The sequence below is a fragment of the Rattus norvegicus genome, chromosome 14 (assembly GCF_021556685.1).
Source record: "Rattus norvegicus strain SHRSP/BbbUtx chromosome 14, alternate assembly SHRSP_T2T, whole genome shotgun sequence".
NCBI classification, from domain to species: Eukaryota; Metazoa; Chordata; class Mammalia; order Rodentia; family Muridae; genus Rattus; species Rattus norvegicus.
In genome coordinates this window covers 90,863,464-90,884,393 of record NC_141547.1, presented here as the reverse complement: position 1 = coordinate 90,884,393, position 20,930 = coordinate 90,863,464, and the positions used below count along the sequence as shown (strand labels likewise).

Genomic DNA, 20,930 nt, shown 5'->3' with positions numbered 1-20,930 from the left:
TTATTTCCTGTCCAGACACCTCTTTCTGAATTCGAAGCTCGTATACTGAAAGGCAGAGAGGATATTTGCTCTCAGATAAGAAGAGAACATCGGAAATTTAATTCCCAAAGCGAATGCCTGCTGTCGTCCATCTCTCCTGAAACAAAGCTGGTCTCGTTTTCCACGTTCTGTTACTCCAGAACAACAGCCTTCCACCTTTGGTTGTCATGCCTAAGAACCCCATCTCTGTGGTTTTTTCCCCTTTCCCAGAAGCTTCCTGATGTGTGTGTACGTGTGCTCATGTATGTATATATATATATATATATATATATATATATATATATATATATATATATATATATGTATAATGCATAAGTGTATCTTAAACCTGTCTAACTTCCTTATCTTAACATTCTTCCCTCTTGGAGCCCTGTGCTTCCCTTCCCTCGAGAAAACAGAATTCCACTCTGCTTCCTCATGTGTCTGGATTCCGTACTGGAGTCACTGTGAGGTTAAAATATAAATAAGGGAAGCATTTTCTAGAATACCCCAATGCTTGGAGAGCTTCCTTTTCTTTCTTTCCTCCAAATATTCTTAAAGGGATCTGGATTCTCCTCGGTGTCATGCAGATTCTCTCTCAGGTCCCAGTTCTGACAGTGTAAATCTTTGGGTCCAAGCCCACTCCCACCGCCTTCCCTGTCCCCACTGTGGAACACAGACCACTCCATACCCTAGCCTGTGGCAACTACCTCTGCTGACAGCCATTTTGTCTTCAACTGCCTAGACCCAGTCCTTTCCCAGGTTACCCATACGCAATCTCACACTGACTCTGTTCTTCGTCCCCACTGGTCCAAATTGGCAGCCTTCCTGGAAAGCAAGCGCTTAGTGCTCTGAGGGTTTTTCCCTTGTGCCTTCTCAATGATACTTCCTTGGCTCTCCTTTATGCTCCAATGAAAATGTCAGCCTTGGATTTCCCGAAGTTAATCAAAATCGCATTCACTATTTTGTCTCCGGTATCACAAGTGTCAATGGGTTGGGAATGAAGGCTAGCAGGTGGGCTCTGCCCATTGTCTGGCTCTAGAGACCCCATGAAATGCTGGCAATTTAAAGGCTCTGGACAGAGGGAAGGTTCTTCAATAGGACAGCCTTTTTCTTTTTTTTTTTTTTTTTTCTTCTTTTTTTTTTTTCGGGGCTGGGGATCGAACCCAGGACCTTGTGCTTCCTAGGCAAGCGCTCTACCACTGAGCCAAATCCCCAACCCCAGGACAGCCTTTTTCTGATACAGGGGTTGGAGTTATGAATCACTTAGTGGGGCTAACAACATGAAACTGGGACTATGTGTGAAAGCATAGATGGTAGGGCTATACGGTAAGAAAAAGCCGTGATGGCTTGTTGTGAATCAGTCTCACTGGGTGAGCTTTCTTAAGAGCCCAAAGAAGGGCTTCATGCCAACCCCCATGTGTGTGTGCCTTCTCTGGACTTCCTTGACCTTTATACCATCAGAAATTAATGTTTAACCAGAAAACAAGGTTTAAATGCAAGGACAGAGAAATGCATCAGTTCCAAGCTGTAGTTTGCAGAGCTGGACTGAGTGGACCTGTGAAGAATCCAAATTCCAAACAAGTAAGTAGTATGTTTTGTCAGACGATAATTGCTGAAAAGGCACCATTTCTATTGTGTCTCTTGTGCCCTCCATATTACTGAATGTGTGCTGAAAGGACGCTCTCCTGAGAATGGGGATTATTGATGACAAATTATTTCCTCTGTGCTGAAGCCTTGGCAAACGTTTCAGTTCTATTGCAATTGCATAGCTGGCTGCACGTGTGGCCATACATACAGGCATGACTGGAACTCCCATGCAGTGGTGACAGAATGACTTCGGGGTTGCAGTTCAGTGGCAGATAATGGAAACAGGGGTTCTCCTTCACAATACCATGCACAACAAGGGGGCACCAGGCGTTTCATTCCCTAGGCCTCCTCATCTGGGAAATGGGGAGTGGGGAGTTTAACGGAACCTACTTTGCAAGGTTCCTGTGAAAATTAAATTCATGCTCATGCTCCCATATCTGATACAGGGGTTGGAGTTATGAATCACTTAGTGGGGCTAACAACATGAAACTGGGACTATGTGTGAAAGCATAGATGGTAGGGCTATATGGTAAGAAAAAGCCGTGATGGCTTGTTGTGAATCTGGAATGTTGATCATGTTCCAATGAATATATATGGGCAACACAAGTTGGGCTTTCATTTGTTCGTTTGCTTGCTTGCTTGTTTCCTGGGGGAGGAATCAAGTGTGGGAGGATAGACCTGGGAGGAATGAGAGGAAAGTGTGATCGGGGTGTAAGCTTGAAATTCCCAACTAAATAATAAAAATGTTACGTTGGGGAGAAAAACATATAATACAACTCTAAAAACATATAAGTTTGGGGCTGGAGAGATGGCTCAGTGGTTAAGAGCACTGACTGCTCTTCCAGAGGTCCTGAGTTCAAATCCCAGGAACCACATGGTGACTCACAACCATCTGTAATGGGATCCAATGACCTCTTCTGGTGTATCTGAAGATAAGCTACAGTGTACTCATACACATAAAATCAATAAATACATCTTTTTTTTCTTAAGTGGCCCGATTGGCTTTCAACCTGCAGATAGCGCTTCCCATTCCTGTGAATCATCTCTGGATTACATACAATATATAATACGGTGGGAGCATTTGCTAACTCTATATTAGCCAACATTTGCTACTTTGTGGGTTCATTTTCTTCTACCCTTCTTCACCCCTTCCCCACCATTTCAGCTCCCTAAGACGAGATAAGAGAGAAAAAAGGATAGCCGTCAAAGGGGTGACAGTAGACCATCACACTACCTCTAACTGATCAGCTGGTTGGATTCCTTGGGGCAAGTTTGATCTTCGCCCTCCTGATTTCTAATTTCTTTCTGTTGTTTCTTCTTTGTGCATGACTACTTAACAAACGGTTACCAATAGCAACCAAGCAACAGCCAGCAACCTACCCCACCCAGCGGGGCCCTAGCATTTACATAGCCTCTGAGGAGTCCCCACAATTCCAAAAGTCACACAGTCCTAGAAACTATCTGCTGCTGGCAAAAATCACTCCTCGGCTTAGAGCAAATCATAGTCAGCTGCTGTGGACTATGAAGCAGCCTCATATCCTATACCTAGGATTAAAACAAAAACATTTCTTTCTTTCTTTCTTTCTTTCTTTCTTTCTTTCTTTCTTTCTTTCTTTTTTTTTTTTTTTTTTGACTCAATTGGTAAGATATAATTGCCCACTTAAACATACAAAGCCCGGTACCATCCAACCCTTAAGAACATTAATAACAACCTGTAAATACACAGAGCAGAATCTTAACATCAGCCTCCATCGTCCTGCCACGGCTTCTCTTTCTCCCTCTCCTTTCCGTTCCAAAAACATTTCCGTGTTCGTTTAAAGAAACCAAAATTCTAAAGTGGTCGCTACACTCTGTTGAGGCCTGATCTTCTGATATGTATTGTAATGATAAATACTGGCCTCCCAGGCCTGATTGTTCCCAGGAAGGAGAGAATTCACATGTATAGTGTGACCTTGCTCCCTAATTTTAAACTATTGGTTAAATAAAGGTGCCAACAGCCAATAGTTGGGCAGGAGAGACATAGGCAGGGTTTGGGGTTTCCAGGCTTGGGGTCTGAGGAGATCATGAGGAGAGAAAGGAAGATGGAGAGAGAGTAGATGGGTTAAGGATCTAAAAATAATGGCCACAAGGACTGGGTAATTCAAGCTATGAGCAGCCTGGACAAAATGTGGGAAATCATATAGTGGGGTTATTGACAGGAAATAGATACAATGGCACAGAGGATAGATATCTGCCCAACTCTACTGTTGATTAAGGCTTATTATGAATTAAAGGCCCCATTTACTTGGGAACTGAATACTCAAAGGTGGGTAGAAGCTCCAGATTTTGATTGCTTTTCACAACACTCTACTGTACAGGGATATCGACAAGAAGCATGTGCTTGCTCAGTGCAAATTAAAACCATTTCTGATGCACACAGCTAATCACATTCACAAACGAGGACAGTTTATTGGACATCGATGGAACCTTGCATCTAGTAAATAAAGCATCCCTGAGATCGAACCCCTTTCCATCATAGCTAAATGAAAGAAAGAGGAAGGGGCTGGGACCCCAATATCCCTTTCACGTTATCAGTGATCAAGGTTCAAGTAGATCCAATCCCTTAGGCTTCCACCAACTCCAAACTACACCACAGATGATGCAGGCGTAGGGAAGGCATGGCTGGGGCTCCGCCCGTGTCCTCTCGGTCACTCCAGATTCAAACTATCTGTCAGTCATCATATCAACAGTTTGGAAAAGAAATACTATATGGCTTCATCTCCCAACACAAAGGTTGATTCACTTAAGCATTTATCTTAAGAAGAAGAGCAGAAGGGCTGGAGAGATGGCTCAGCAGTTAAGAGCACTGGCTGCTCTTCCAGAGGTCCTGAGTTCAAATCCCAGCAACCACATGGTGGCTCACAGCCATCTGTAATGGGATCTGATGCCCTCTTCTGGTGTGTCTGAAGACAGCTAGCTACTTATATATAATAAATAAACAAACCTTTAAAAAAAGAAAAACAGAAGAAAATCCAATACTGAATTCCCAGTTACAATTAATAGCAAAATGTTAGGAGCATTCCTTTCGAAGTCAATAGGACCTGGCTGCTTGCTCAATATTGTTCTAAAGTAAAGGAATTTTCAGGGCCAGGCACCTGAGTAATTTTAAATTTTAGGTGTGCTGGTGGCCACATCATAAAAAGTAAAAAGTGTATCACTACCACCAAGGAATGAAAACAGAGCTTCTCTCTCTCTCTCTCTCTCTCTCTCTCTCTCTCTCTCTCTCTCTCTCTTTCATACAATTCAATTACCGTTTTACACTAGCATTGTGTGTAACGGGGGAAATGCTTCCACTGTTTCCGTTTACCAGCAGCCTATTTTAGCTTTTAAAACGGATTGAGCAGTTATCTGTTCAACGGCGTTGATTGCATCGTGAGAGCTCCACAGTCAGGCATTATCTGGGTCTGCCATAACATTCAGCAAAGGGCCGCCAGAAAATAAGGACCAGCGAGGTCAAGTTGTCACACTCAGAGGAGGTGCGACTGTTGACTTGGAAATCCACCTAAATTAATAAACATGATATTAAAACTTTAAAGATAAGTGCCGGGACAACGGTTGCCCTGTAACATGCTGAGTCAACCCTGTTAATAATAAACAGTTCCTTTTTCTGATTACCAAGCACAGACAAGTATTCACATACTCATGAGAATCCTGAATTTTATCTCTCTCTCTCCTCCTTCTCCTCCTCCTCCCCTCCTTCCGTTCTCCTCCCCCTCCTCCTCCTCCCCCTCCTCCTCCTCCTCCTCCTCCTCTTCCTCCCCCTCTTCCCCTTCTCCTCTTCCTCTTTCCCCTCTTCAGTTGTTTTTTGGTTGTTTTTCAGGACAGGGTTTCTCTATATAGCCCTGGCTGAACTGGAATGTGTTCTGTAGACCAGGCTAGCCTCAAACCCTGAGACCCTCCTGCCTCTGCCTCCAAGTGCTGAGATTAAAGGCACGTGCCACCATTACACAGGTTTCTTTTTTTCTTCTTTTCTTTTATTTCAAAACTGCTCACCCATAGTTAGCAAGACGCTTCTCAGAGCCTCCCTCTAGTTTCTCGCTTCTGTAGTTTGAAGTACTAGTCCAATCTCCCTATCTTTTATGACTAGCTGAAAATGCAAATCATTTAGGAAATCCTTCTGCTCCCATATCATGAAAGCCGTGCGTCTCGGTTCCTTTTAGAAGCATGCCCCTACAGGTCAGGATGGAGTGAGGAGAGAGTCCAGCTTCGTGTCCTTCCAAGTGGAGCACAGTTGTGGCGGCGTCTAGCACCACACCCGTTCCATTTTGGTCTGCAATGTGCACCTGTCAATTTTCCACACTCGGACCTTTTTTTTCCCTTCTGGAATCTTTATTCAACTACCCATGAGTCTATTTGCGCCCGGCGCTCTTCCGTCTCTGAACTCCACTGGCCTTTCTTGGACTTCCGCTTTTCCATTTCTATTTCAGAGTGAGACATGTGTTGGGTTTTTATTACAGTGGCGCTGAGTCTGTTCACCTGTTAGAGAAGAATTCAAGTATTTATAACCCTGGCTGTTCCTATTCAGCGCTGGCTTATTTCCATTTAGTCTCATCTTCCCCGGTGTCTCCCCATAACCCCGCAGAGCTCTTGCCGGCTTTTGTTAGATCCGTTCCTCTTGATTTGCTTCTGTTGTAAACACTGATTTGTCTGCCTCCCTGTTATGCAAAAACGGGGAGTTCCCGTCCTGGGGCGCTGCAAGCAGATCCCTCTATTCGACCTGGAGCCTGCTGGCCTGACCCTGTATTTCAGTCCCTTTCCCTGCCATTTCAGGTCTTTCCCTTTCTAATCTCAAATAAATCTTCCATCTATGTACTCTCATTTTTACCTGTCCAACCTCCAGTTTACTTCCTGAGAATGAATTCTACACACGAGCCTGAGGCACGCCCACACTCTGCTTCAAAGCTCAGAAGGCTCACTTTCACCAAGCACTGTCCCAGTAGTGTTTGGGTGTCCCCGTATGTATATTCATTGAATAGCATTTAAATTAGGTTAAACAGGCCCACATCCTCAAATGTCTGTTTGCTGCTGTGTGATCTTCACTAAGCACCCCAACCTCTCTGAGCCATTGTTTCCCCATCTGTAAATTGGTTCTGGGGACTCCTTTTCCTCATAAGAACAGGGGCATATTTGTTTGGCTTGGTGACAGCCTTTCCCACCTCACTGTGGCTGTCTCTAGTAGTCTAGGTAATGTGGGAGGTGTGTGTGTGGGAGGTGTGCGTGTGTTGGGGGGTGTGTGTGTTAGGGGCTGTTGTCAGCCTCCTCATTCAGCTAGGCTCCCTCGCCCTCCTGCCATGATGGTACTAGGTGCTGTGGAGCTCCATCTGTGCAGATAGACCTAATCTCCTTACCTCCTCCATGTGCACACAGCTGATGTCTGCACTGGTGGTGGAGGAAGCTGCCTGTACTGGGCCTCCATGGCTGTGCGCTGGTCCCTCCTGCCACACCACCCTGACCCCTTGTACATTCCACTGTCCTGGAAGTCACTTCCTCTGTCCCAAAGGGGCCTTTGAAGAGATCCTGCTGGGGCCACATCATGGATGGTCATCTCTCCTTGGAGAATTCCTGACTCTGGGCTGTACATGGACTCTGAGCATGGCATGTGTGTATGGTATAAGCATCTGTGTATGTGTCAATGTATGCATATGCCTGCATACGTGTACATTTTGTGTGTGCACATGCATGAGCATGGTGACTGCATGCATACATTTGTATTGGTGTAGGTACACACATACATTCACATTGGTGTGTACCTGTGTGTTTCCTGTGTGCATGTCTGTGCCTTTCTGCACATGTGTGCCTCTAAGTGTGTGTATGTGTGTGTGTTGTGTGTGTGCACACATGCACGCACTCTGTGTACATGAATATATGTGTTCTCTGTTCATATGTGTGTGCCCTCTGTGCATGGGTGGGTGCCTTCTATGTTTATTAATAGGCTATCCATGTGTGTGTTCTCTGTACATAGATGTGCTCTCTATTAATGCCTGTGTGCACTCTGCATGTATGTGCCATCTGCTTGTGTGCGCCCCATGTACACGAGTGTGTACCCTCCATGCATATGTGTGTGCTGCTTGTGTGTGTGTGTGTTCTGTGTGCATGTGCCTACTCTCTTTGCATGTGTGTATACTCTGTTCATGTGTGTGTGTATTCTGTACATGAATATACCGCCTATAAACGTGTGGGTACCCTCTATGCATATGTGTGTACTCTGTTTATGTGTATATGTTCTCTATACATACATCTGCTCTCTCTGCATCTGTGCATACTCTGTATGTATATGCGTTCTCTGTGCATGCATGTGTTTGTTTTCTATACATGTGTGCATTCTCTGTACATATATGTTCTCTGTGCACACATGTGTTCTCTGTGAGTGTATTCCCTGTGCTCGTGTGCCTCTGGTTCTGATAGAGGTTTCTACATGGAGTTGCTGTTCAAAGTCAACCCTTCTTCCACTCTTTCTTCTCTGCATGGTCATGACCTCTCTCTGTTCTAGATTCACATGGTGATGTGTACCCCTTAAAAAGAAAGCAAATTTGGACCTGTAGGCCACACTGATTAGCAGAATGCATGGTCTGCCTCTTCTCATTACTATCCAGTGGGCAAAGCATACAGAGCCCAACATAGTTTGGATGGTGATTGGCCAAAGGACCCAGTACTGTACTTTGAAGGAGTTGAGTGAGATTTAGGTTTGTCACCTCCTGAGAGCAGCCTCTGTGCCAGGCAGCATTCCAGTGGTCCCTGTGGATGAAGCAGAGCCTGAGGCAGGATTCTCCCCTAGAATGAAACCTGGCTTGTGAGTTGCCAGGAGTCTCCAGGAGCTCTGGCCTCTAATCTGGGGTCCACACAATGATGGGGACCCAGGACCCACTTCTGGGCCTCTCTCCAGGCTCCATTGTTCCCTCTGCCCTGCTGGGCTCCATCCTGTGGAGCTGGAGGCATAGAGGGAGAGGGAGCAGGAGAAGCTCTGAGTAAATAATGCAGAGAAAGCTGCTGATTGGCTTCGGGAGGCGGACACTTTGTCTACATAAATGGCAATCGCATCCTCTGTGTCTTTTAACTGTCACCAAGGAGAGAGAGAGAGAGCAAGAGAGCGAATAGAGAGGAGGCGACTCCAGCTGCCTGTGAGTACAGCTCTTTGTCTATATGGCTCAGGGTCAGACCCCAGCACCCACTTCTGGTAGACAACGATCCTGGGGCTGGAGTGGGCGTCTGTGGTTGGTTTTGGTCATGATGTCTTTCTAGGGATGGAGATTATCACTGGCTGAGAAGGCTAAGCATCTGACATGCACAGGTGACAGGGCTGCTAAGGGAACTTCCTGAGAAATCAGGTACCAGCCTCTGCCTGTCTATTTTGAATGATCTCTATAGGAGTCCAGCAGAGAATTAAGAACTTCTGATGGCTCTTTAAACCTCGCTATTTGAACTATCATGGTGACAGAGCAAAGTGAGTGGACCGACTTTCAGAAGGTTCCTGCAGCTCTGAGATAGAAAGCGAGGAGGTGGCTTTAGGGCTGCAGACCTAGGTATGCTTTGCAGGTGAAGGATGACGAACAACATCCTCCGACACATTGTAGTAGTCTCATTCCTAAATGGCTGGGCACACAATAGATGCTCAGTATCTGGAAGCTGTGTTGGAAATGAGTGAGGCAATCACAAGTGGAAAGGTGCACCCACCCAGCCCTCTGTATCCTCTTAGCTCCAGTTTCCAAGGTAACTTTAGTCAAGTGACCTGCCTTTTCCTCTTAGTTGCTTTTTTATTCCCCCTTCAAAGGCTTCCAGTTCAGCTCCTTACACACAATTTCTTGTTAGGAAGAAACACTATGTTTCCCCTCCAAAACAGGATCAAAGCAAAGGTGACAATCTCAGGAAAGCTGGCCTCCTTTGGAACTTTGAGGGGTGCCAGAGAGAAACAGACTTTGTTCAGGATCACCCCGAGCTCAGCCAGAGCCTGCAGTGTCCTACATCAGGGTATCCCAGGACAACGAAGAACTAGCAGGAACAGGGAATCTGGATGTCTGCAGAGAAATAAGACCCTGTCATCTGTGACAGCATCCTTTTCTTTTCCCTGGGCACATGGTGTGTGGTCCTCCACACACGGATTGTGCTAATAAGATAAAGAAAATCTAATTCTGTTTGTTTTCCTCTCCCCGGGGCTGTTGATTATCCTGAAGACTTCCCCCTGAACTTTTTGCAAACTCATCTTCTGTCTGGTGTTAAGTTTGAGAAAGTGTCTGGGAAATGATGGCTCACTGGTATTTTAGAGCAATCTTAAGTTTCTTTACCGCGCAGGAAGATTCTCAGGGGGCACAGATGCACCTCACAGGCTAACAGAGCAGGTTTATTGGTAAGGTTAAAATCCCATTGACTAAATGGCATGAGATGGGAAAGCTAGGCTTGCCTTTCTGCACCACGTTTGATCTATGTAGATGTATACAAGCCAATCAACTATTGCCCCTTGTCTACTCTTTTCCTTCTGAACCACTGAAACTGCACTTGGGGTTGCAGGTAACATCTCCATCAGTCCTGGCAGGAAAGCTCGTTGAGGTTCACCTGTGCCTCTCTGGCTACAAGACAGTATAGGATGCCCAAGTTAAGGGCTGGTTGTGAAGAGGTTGGCTTCAGAAGGAGAGAAGATGTGTCCATCCATACACTTGCTGGCTCTATTACTTGGGCTGTCTGTAATAATAATCCTCACCTCCCCTTACAGGGTTACTGGGTATTAGGTAAGATACTGCGAATACCGTGTGCTTAGCAGAAGGTTAGGAAATACCGATTTGTTTGGTTTCTTGGACAATAGAATGTGACAACCAAATGTCAATGTATTCTCAGAATTGAATGTGGAAGAGCCCGAAAGACAGGATTCTTAGCAACACAGTGTCAGGCCAGCCACTGTGCAATACAAGGGATAATGGGGAACTGAGAAGTCAGTGTTCACCACTGACCTCATTCCTGAGAGAAAATTGAGACTACCAGAAGCGGGTACCAAAGGGCACCGAATAAACCCACAGTGCCAGGTGTCGGTGTTTGCAAAGACAATAAACCAATATGAGACTATTACGGAGAGGCAGCCTCTGGAACACAGCCTGAGCAGTCTCTAGCCTACAGGAAGGGCAAGTAGCCTGTGAGCCTTGGCAAACTGTGGATAGGACTTCAAGAACAGAAGCGAAAAGGGGACAAATTGAGGAGAAAAATGTGCAGTGTGGGGAGAGCATTTCTTCTGCAACAAACTCTTGGGGTGGCAAAATACGGGAACAAAGGAGAAAGTTTTAAGTTAAAAATCACCTGACGCTAACTTAAAAACTCCTTTGCTGAACTTAAAAAAAGTAGCGAACACGGATACAAGATTTGAATGCTTTTAAATCTGAAATTTGAGTGAGTGATAAAAGCCTACTGAGATGCACGTTTATGCTGTCCAACTGCAGAGTTGGCCTTCTGTAGTGTTGTAGCTTTTCTAGAAAGGGTTAGGCAATATGCAAAACGCACAGTGCGACTCACACCTGTTTCCTGCATTGGGAATCCACATCATCTCCAGACACCCATGATGGTGGCACTTGTCCTATGATACTGCTGCAGTCCCTCCATCTGACCCTTGGCACTACCATCCCTAACACCAGATGCCTACCGGCTGGTGGGATTGGATAGGCATACGGTAATTTGTAAGGTCCCAGTTTTGAGAAAGGTGAAGTGGTTGTGCTCTGGTTTTGCACGTAGGCATATGGAGAAAGCCAAATACGAAAGGAAAAAAAAAAAAGAAAGAAAGAAAGTGATCTCTCAAATCACCAAATATTATCTTTTTTTCTTTTAAAGTCACAAATGTTATGATTCCCCCCCCACCCCCCAGTTCTCTGTAACTTGGGTCACACCACATGGTGATATGATTAGAAATAGTATTTCCTCAGGAGAACGGAGCTGAAAATCATTACTTAAACTCCATGCATTGTTGGCCGAGAAAATATTTAGAAGCAGTACAGTTACAAGTCAGGAAATAAGAAAGAATCAGTGGCCCCTTTCTCATCCACAGAAGGGCGAGGGTAGGAAGAGCTGGCACTGTGTGAGCATCTTGAGGCAGCATTGCAGTTCTGCATGGATGTGGAATGGTGGCTCTCTCGCAGGTTGGAAATAGCGTTCAAAGGACTGTGGCTCCTATACCACCAAGCTCATATGCCCCTACTTTTACCACAGTGTATGGTGGTACTAGGAAGTGAGGCCTTGTCGGGTGCTTTGGTCTAGGATATGGGAATGACACCCTTGAAGAAGTCCTAAGGGGAGCCCTCGTTCCCTTCTCCAAGGACACTGCAAGAAGTCAATAGTGCAAGGCGAGCCTGGGATAGGCGCCTCACAAATGTGCTTTCAGAATCCTTGCCTAGGCAGCTTACAAAGCCATTTTTATGATGAACGGGGGCCTCTCACCAACTAATGTGCCTCAGAAGCTGTGATGTTCTGTGTCCCGGGAGGCATTTGGGGGATCATGACTGTGCCTGAGGCTCTGGGAATGTTGGACCTCAAGTTCTGCTGCTGCCTTAGGACACTTTTCTAGTGGTTGCCAGGCAATGGACATTTGAAACATCTGTTAAGATACTCAGAGCTCATGCTAGTCCAGTGATTGTAGGAGCCAGAGCCTGAATTCAGCTAAAACAGGACCTTACTAGCAGGGTACTCTGGTTTGGGGGAGGGTCCTCCAAACATCCATGTGTTATACTGGACCCCAGAATGGAGTTATTGGCAGGTGACAAGGCATCCAGTGGAAGGTCCTTGCATCTTTGGGAGATCCCTGAGATGAAGACTGTGGGACTCTGATCTTTCTTCTCTGTTTCCTACCTCACCAAGTGGCCAGAAACACAAGCCACCCAAAGATAGACCCAAATCAGACACAAGCGTAGACTTGAGCTCTGAGCACTGGCTCCATATCCTCTGGCTCTGCCTTTTAGAAAAGCTGTGGTTAGTGCAGGCTGCGTCTCAAGACTGAAAAGGAAATGGTGACTACAGAACGGTGGCGGCAGACTTTCCACTCGGTAAAGGGAAGCTTTCAAGCCGTGCGGCAGAAATGCAAGCGAAGACCGTGTGAGAGAGTAGCCTCTACAGCCAGAAAATGCTGTACTGTTGCTGGGTGAATTTCCCCTCTTACCTAAAACACCAGGACACCCAGATTTGTGTCTGGTGTAGGGCAGACTATGCTGTGGTTTGTAAACGCCGGAAGTGAGAGCAGGAAGAACTGGAGTATAAGACCATCCTGAGCTACATAGTTGAGTCTCAATCTAGCCTGGGATGCAGTGGGTAAAGCATAAGGAGAGGGGAGGGGAGGGGAGAGGGGAGGGGAGAGGAGAGGAGAGGAATCTCACATTCCATCCCCCTCCCCAGCACAATACTTGCCTGCTGCCTAATAAAAGTTTTTCCCTGAGTGTGGACTGGGCTGCAGGCACACAGCAAATGGCTCCTTTTCATCCTACCGATGGCACTCCTGGGGGCGCTTTCATGCCTGTTTGCCTTTGCAAAAAGTTGACAGGAAACCTTACAAAGGTTGAAGGTCGAAGGCTCCGTGGTAATTGAAGAAGCACCCTTGACCTTGGGTCTCCTGACACTGGGACCCAAGGCTACTCTGGAGCCTATGCTTGTACTTCAGAGTCACTGGGGAGGGAGGGTGGCCAAAAAATTCATTTAAAAGCATTTCACTTAGCCAGCCTCTTAAGGGTCTAAGAAGGCTCAGAGGACTTTGGCGTTTGTTGTTGTTGCTGAGGTGAAGCTTTAGATAGTCCTTCTTCAAATTATTAGAGATTTCTCATGGCTAGAAACCTTTCTTATGGTTTCGGTTGGAAGCATGGTAGGCAGGATCACGCATAGGGGCTCGGAACTTCACTGTGCTTCCCTCAGGCCGTAGGACCTCACGCCCTCACAACAGGCCACGGTAAGTCCACAACCAAAATTCTTCACCAAGGTCCCACGGAAGTAGAGTTCCTATACTATACCCCATTCGACTTGTAAGAATGTAAGTAGGGGCCTAGATTGAGCTCTGGGAAAATGGCTACGGCAGAGGAGTCCAAGAAGAGAAACTACAGAGGGTAGAGACTATAGCCTGGATGCGGTGGAAATTATCCGGATCACAGGACAGATGAGGGTGTGGTTGTGGGTGTCAGTCACTACAGTAGCCGTGACTCTCCGAGAGAAGTGATAAGCTGCTGCGTGAGTTGTCCTAAAAGCCGGGTAGGACCTGATAGACGATAGAGCAGAAATAAAATATTTAGAAGGCTGAACTGATTTATTCATTTATTTACTCATTTATTCTCAGTTATCGAGGGACAGCAAGGGAACGGAAAGTTTACAGCAATAATAACTTCATAACGGAGGGTCGGCTGGGAGTTCTGAAAGAGTTCAGGGGAGTCCTTATCTCCCCGAAGCCCATGAGTACAGAGCTGTGCTGTCGCTGCTGTGATAAAACGTCCAGGGAGGTGCCGGGCTCACCGCACATGCGCCAACTCTGACAAGGGCTCCATGCAAAATCTATGCGGTGCAGCTGCTACTGAGACAAATCAGGTTGTGTCAACAGAAACCCTTTCAGGGTCTGGAGAAGTGTAGGCCGTTGGCCTTATCACAGTCTACATCTTCCAGCTAATATTTACCCAGCTCGGAGCCACGAATATCAGACAGCTCCAAAATGAGCGTGAGAGTCTCTTGAGGCTTTGCGCTAAGTATCTTCTGTAAAGGTTTCGGTGGAAAATAATCTTCAAATAAATGACAGGGTGGTTTGAAAAGAATAAGCAGGTATTATATTACAGTTTGACTAGGAATATTTCCTTTCATACTGGGTTGACGCCATGCTTATTTGATTTTTCCCTGGCACATCCTGCTTTGTCCATAAAACTATGTTATTCCCGGTAGAAAGACACCACTGGTGTGCTGGGAGGCTGAGGGCCTCTCTCGGGTTTGTAGAACTTCTCTTCCATAGACTTCTGTTTTCCTACATCGCACACCCTCCCCTTGGTGTAGCAAAGAGAGACTGCAAAAACAGTTATTTTTAAAGGCATAAAAAAAAAAATCACACGCGAGGGTCAAATCATAGAGGGGAGTTTGTGCGATTTTTTGGTCACATAAAAATGAAATCTCCTACAAGAGCCCTTTATTCCAACTCTGAAAAGTCAGAATAAAATCATCCCAAATTAGGTCAGGCAGAAACGAGGAAAATGTCGCAAAGCATAAACAAACAGATACGGGGGTAGACTTTTTTTTTTTTTTTTATGTGTTAGGATCCTTGCAATTAAGTAAAAGCTTGCCAATATCTAAGTGGAAGATACAGTGAATGGGCGATTCATAAACGAAGAAATGCAAACGTCAAAGAAACATCAGAGCGCTGGTGGATTTCAACAGTCCGTTAAAAGAGAGCCATTCATGCCTGTGAGACGGGTTAAGTTTAAAATTAACCTCAGTGGCTGCACAGCACTCCCCATCAAAGGAGTAACCTGATAAAACAGCGCGCTCAGAGAAATTTGGCAGTATAATTTAAAAACACTAAGGCCATATATCTCTAGGAAAATTTGTCCTAAAGAAATGATCAAATGTTTTCCACTTTTAGGACTTTTTGGGTTTTGTGTGTGTGTGTGTGTGTGTGTGTGTGTGTGTGTGTGTGTGTGTGTGTGAAATAAAAACACGCAGAACAGACAGGAGGCTTGCCTGCTTTTCACGGGGAGATACAGTCCAAGACCTACAGAGGCTCCCTGAGAGTAAGGACAGAAACGCATCCTATGCGTTCGAGCTCGTGAGAAAGCTTATTTAACAAGCGAGGCACAGAGAGACGTTAACGAGAGCCAATTCGGAGCGGAGCGGTTACTGCATTAGCACAAGGCTCACGTGGACAAAAGAATTGCTGTGTTGTGACGACTAACATGTGGGTACTACATACAGTGAGGAAACACCGCATTAAAGGATGATTCATGTGCTAGGTGACACAAAGCAGGAAGAAACAGATGTCATCTTGCTAGCCAGGAGGGTGCACAACTTAAAAAACTGCAAATCATATATTTTCCCATTCAACTTTTTTTTGGGGGGGGGGCAGCAGTTGTGTGTGAGTAACTGAAACCACACAAGAGGAAAATATAAACAGTCGGGAGCTACTATAACTGGCAATTCTTAGTACCGCTGTTCAAAGCTATTCCTGTACAATAAAATTGATGGTGGTGGCTCTCTCCCTCTCTCTCTCCCTATTTACTTAATTATTTTATTTATGTACCTGAACACACTGTCGCTGTCTTCAGACACACCGGAAGAGGGCATTGAATCCCCTATTACAGATGGTTGTGAGCCACCGTGTGGTTGGTTGCTGGGAATTGAACTCGGGACCTCTGGTTTGGTTGTCTTTTTTTTTTTTTTTTTTTTCAGAGCTGGGGACCGAACCCAGGGCCTTGCCCTTGCTAGGCAAGCGCTCTACCACTGAGCTAAATCCCCAACCCCAGAACTCGGGACCTCTGGGAAAGCAGTCAATGCCCTTAACCACTGAGCCATCTCTCCAACCTGTGGCAGTACTCTCATTGTCTTGGTTTCTGTTTTCAGTCTTAACTGAAATGAGGGTTATATGGCAACAAGTAGCGCATATAGCCACAAAACATATAGTACATATGGTGGTGTGTACGGCCACTAAACAGGAGTCAGGGTCTGCCTGAGTAGGTCATCTCTTGACCCTGAGCCTCAGCGCTGCAGTTTGACCCCCACCCCACCCTGTCCCACTAACAGAGTTGGAAATGGGGAACGATGATAATACTCAGCAAAGGCGGTACGCTGTCTGAATGAAGCCACGTCCCAGTGTGTATGTAGAAATGCCATCGTGAGAAGGCACAGGACAGAACGCATTTATGTATCAGTATGTTTTCCCTCCTGCCGCTAGTTTAGCTCTCGTGGTGGCTGCAATTTATCTCATCTTATGCATCACCATAGTCTCCCAAGCACTCTTCCCCGAGATGTGCGCCCAAATGGTAACTCCGAAATGGAGGCCGGGTCCCCTATAAATTGAGCCTGTGTGTAGTCCCTTTAGCAGAAAGCACTGGAAGGAAGGAAAAACCTGATCGGGCAGGTTGTCCCTGGATACCAGCTATCTCCTAGCTCAACATTAGTCAGCTTAAGCCTAGTTGGACGAGGAAGCCCCGCAAAGCGGATATTGCTAGTGTCTAATCACATGTGTCTCATCTCTTTCCACCCTTGGTATCTGATCCAGCTCGCTACCTCCCAGCCCTGAGACTAACCGCTGCGATCTCAGTAATGTTCCTTATTCACTGGCTTTAGCAGCTGCTGTCGGGGTTGCCCTTGGTTGTTTGGTTGGAGTGAGAGACACCTAGGAAATTGGTAAAGTCCATGTCTTGGTGCTTGTGGGAAGACATCACCAGAAACTCTCGGAGGGTGGTCACTGAACTGCCTGAAAAACTAGCTTCGCATCTGAGCAGCACCAGTAGGCTGGGTCGGATGAATCAAAAAGCCTAAGGAGGAAGCTCCGTTGCTCTGCCCTAGCGGGCATCCATTTTTTTTTTTCGCTGCTGACGCGACCCGTGGACACCAGACTCTGGCTTCTTCAGCTCTCAATAAATACCAGCACCCAGTGACTTCCCTGTGGCATCTCCAGGGCTTTGATTTCTGGCTGGTGCTTCGTTATTAGTTGATCCTGCTCGGAGACTTCCCGTTTCTTGGACTTAAGTGGCAACCGGTTTCTAGTCCTCTAGCTTGCCGACAGCCATTGTGGAAAGAACCAGCCTCTGAGCATGTGAGTCAATCCAATCAACTTCCTTTTGTAGTCAGAAGTATATGTATATGGTGGGCTTCACTCCTCTGGAGAGCCCCAACTAAATCCCCCTTTGACTATAGTTCTCCATCTGTCCCTGGTGTTTCAAAGTTGAGGTCAAAGTCTTTTCCCTGTGCAATACTCTTGAATAAAAAAAAAAAAAAATCTGTCTTCCCATTTTAAAGAAGTGTCTGATGAATCATTTCTAACGCGTTTAACATCACAAAATCTGTCCAGCCCCACTCCCATCCCGGACAATGGGGAAGTGCTGGGAACAGGACAAGAAGGTCAATTCCATTGCTAATCACAATGGATTTGACTCATCCCCAGTACTTACTCTGATGGAAAATCCATCTTCAATTACAAAGCTCTGGACTACGGGAGGGATTTAGAGATGTACCCTTTGTTTAGCTTTCAATTGTCTCTCACAAATTTAGAAACTATTCAAGAGAGACACGTTACAAATGGGGATGGCAGGATTCTAGTGGGTTGTCCGTCTTTCTCATTTTTTGCGAATACGTCTGATTTTTTTTTTTTTTTTTACCAAGCGCAAATTCCAGACACTAGATGCCTGGTAGCCCGTATCTGAATCCTCACTTAAGGCTCACTATGCCTTCCCAACCAAGTGCAGAGCCAGGGGACTCTGAATCATCAGATGCACACCCTCTAAGCACTACTCTGCCTTGAGCTCTTGTGATGTAAATTAAGAGCCCCCCCATCTGTTTTGACCCATCCTTTATATTGTTTCTGTTTATCTTGTGATTTTACTGTTTAAAACGACTCTCGAAATGCACCGCAAAAAGGGTCGTCTCATGATCTGCAGCCCAAGTGAGCTGCAGTAAGTGCCTGGTAGAAAAATGACCACGTGTCCGCTTCACTCGGGTTGTTGGAATGTGGACGAAGATAACGGACATGAACTGTGATAGCTGCCTGTGTGTGTGTGACTTGGGTAATAAAAAGAAAGTACGATCCTGACAAGCAGATGGCAGGCATAGGTGCAGGTCACCAGGAGATGGGATTCCAGGAAAAGACACATCTAGCTTTGGACAGGGCCATGCTGTCCTAGGCTCTGGGCTGAGCTCCCACAGATTGTGGTCCTGCCTTTACCCACTCCTCGGGGGCTGCCATGACCATCCTCATCTCTCAGCTGAAAGGTGGGGCTCAAAGTGCAAGGCTGTCATTCAGATAGCTAACAAAGGGTACATACAGGCAGAATGTGGGGCAGAAAGGGAACCAGTGTTTGTTGTTGAAGATCCTTAGATCCACGACTGTCTGCTTCTTGCATTTTACTGAAATAATTTTTTGTTTTTAAATGAGGGTGCTGTTCTGCCTTCTGCTGACTGCCTTGTGGGGTGTGGAATGGGAATTGTGCAGCCCTGTGTGGTCCCAGTGGCATATCTGTCGCATCCAGACATAGAAGTTGGCAAGGGATGCTGGGTTGGGGGGCTGAGGGTCTCTAGGATATATTCACTGCTCCCTGGACTAGCCCCCTCCAGTTCAGAGGTATAATGTTTTGTTGGTTGATTTCTATTTTCTCTGTTGGGCAGTTTTCAACATGGATTCCCGTGAATTCCGGAGAAGAGGGAAGGAGATGGTGGATTATATAGCTGACTATCTGGACGGCATTGAGGGACGTCCAGTGTACCCTGACGTGGAGCCTGGCTACCTTCGGGCCCTGATCCCCACCACTGCCCCCCAGGAGCCAGAAACATATGAGGACATAATCAGAGACATTGAAAAGATAATCATGCCAGGGGTGAGTGTGTATCTGAGGTCAAATGACGGCTGGGCTTGCATCTATATAGCACCCGCTGAAGGCTGTATGTACTTCCGGTGTCACAGGGTCACCACAACAGGTAGGCTAAAGAGAAACTCCTAACCGTTGTTTTGATTTCAGCTGAGACAACTGAGGTAAGTTGTCCATGAAGCTCTCATGGGATAGTAAATGGCAGATCCAAACCACAGAGGCTCTAAAGGCAGTGCGAGGAGCTTCTCCCAACGCCCCCAAGACCAATACTTGCTTCAACATACTAGGTTCCTAGAGTATGTTATCCTTTTTTTAAAAAAAGATTTATTTATTTAATGTATGTGAGGACACAGTCGCTGTCTCCAGACACACCAGAAGAAGGCATCCGATCCCCATCACAGATGGTTGTGAGCCACCATGTGGTTACTAGGATTTGAACTCAGGACCTCTAGAAGAGCAATCCATGCTCTTCACCGCTGAGCCATCGCTCCAGCCCGAGTATGTTATCCTTTGATAGCAAGAAAGAATAAGCTCCTAGTGGTCGATTGCAAGTAGTTTAATTAATTATCCTAAATAAAGGTACGTGCATCGTTCTTATGTCTGCCAAAGGGTAACTTTCATGTGCAGAGGGAACGTTTTCTTCCTCACGTGGGCATTTTGTGCACAGGTTCTGCCCAAGGGCCCAGAATAGCTGAGCTGTCTGTGGATAGTCAGAGGGATCAAAGGGTTGCAGTGAATCTCAGTGCCACATCTCCAGAGTACTACTTTACACAGCAAGCAATTTACCTAAAAGCCTATCCTTTAACACGGCTCTGAACAAATGGATCTGACCCCGATCATCAATTCCTGTGCAAAGTCTGGGCCCAGTGCTGGTAAAACTGGCAGATTGCACACACCCCCAACCCCCACGAGTGCTTAGGCGGTTGTGGCCTTAAGGTGACCAAGAAACAGGCAGGCAGGGATGTGACAGAGTGGATACTCTTGTTTTCACGGAGAATTCAGAGGCTCTGGGGAGGTGTGTAGTCAGCCAAAGTCCTGGGCTTCAGAGTCAGCTCCTCGGTTCCAGAACATCTCTCACAGCCCTTGTCAAGTTTCATCTTCAAGAGATTTCCCATGGCATTTGTTCTCTGAATATAACTCAAAATTCTGGCTCTGGCCTGCGAGTTGAGCAAATAAACTAAGCCGTTCAGCATAAAGCCAGTACAGGGAGGCACAGTCAAATGTCAGGCCAAGTAGGAATACAGAAGTGCAGTACTGGAAAAATGTGCCGTCCTCCTGCAGGAGTCTGGGTTCTATAGGGGCATTGACTGTGCACAGCAAAGCTGGAAAATGCAGAAGCCTCTGGCATTAGCTCCCTGAGTACAGAGCCAGCCAGCCCACTGCTCGCTGCGGTTAACCAGAAGTTAGGTGAAGAGTCTGTGCTGTGCAGAGCCAGTGTGGGACTAGCCACGCCATGTGCTCTGTGGGTAGGAGAGAGAGAGAGAGAGAGAGAGAGAGAGAGAGAGAGAGAGAGAGAGAGAGAGAGAGCTAGCTGCAGACAGTGTGGAGCCTCCAGGTACCTGAAAGAAACTGAGGCCCTGGGCCCCATCTGTGCCCTCTGGCCCTCTGCATTTGTGCAGCCTCTGGCCTCTTCCTCTACGGGGCTTTGCAATTACACTTTATAAAGGCATTTCCGCAAAGACAAGCGCGTTACCACTACAGATGTTTTGGTTTTTATCTGAACATTCTTTTTTTTTTTTTCCCTCACTAAAGCCTCATGGGCCTCACTCCTGCTCTGCTGAACAC

At 46.3% G+C, this 20,930-nt stretch overlaps 1 protein-coding gene across 9 annotated transcripts in view; it reads left to right on the top strand.

Annotated features, from left to right (window-relative positions):
* The first annotated feature begins 1,498 nt into the window (after positions 1 to 1,498).
* Positions 1,499 to 20,930, top strand: part of Ddc (dopa decarboxylase) — a 90,503-nt gene continuing 71,071 nt past the window's right edge. For 2 of the 9 annotated variants that reach the window (XM_087582296.1, XM_087582294.1), the window contains exons 1-2: positions 8,700 to 8,765; positions 18,946 to 19,154. In XM_087582296.1, the coding sequence (XP_087438422.1) occupies positions 18,954 to 19,154 (201 nt within the window). In that variant the 5' untranslated portion in view covers positions 8,700 to 8,765; positions 18,946 to 18,953. 9 annotated transcript variants of the gene reach the window in all.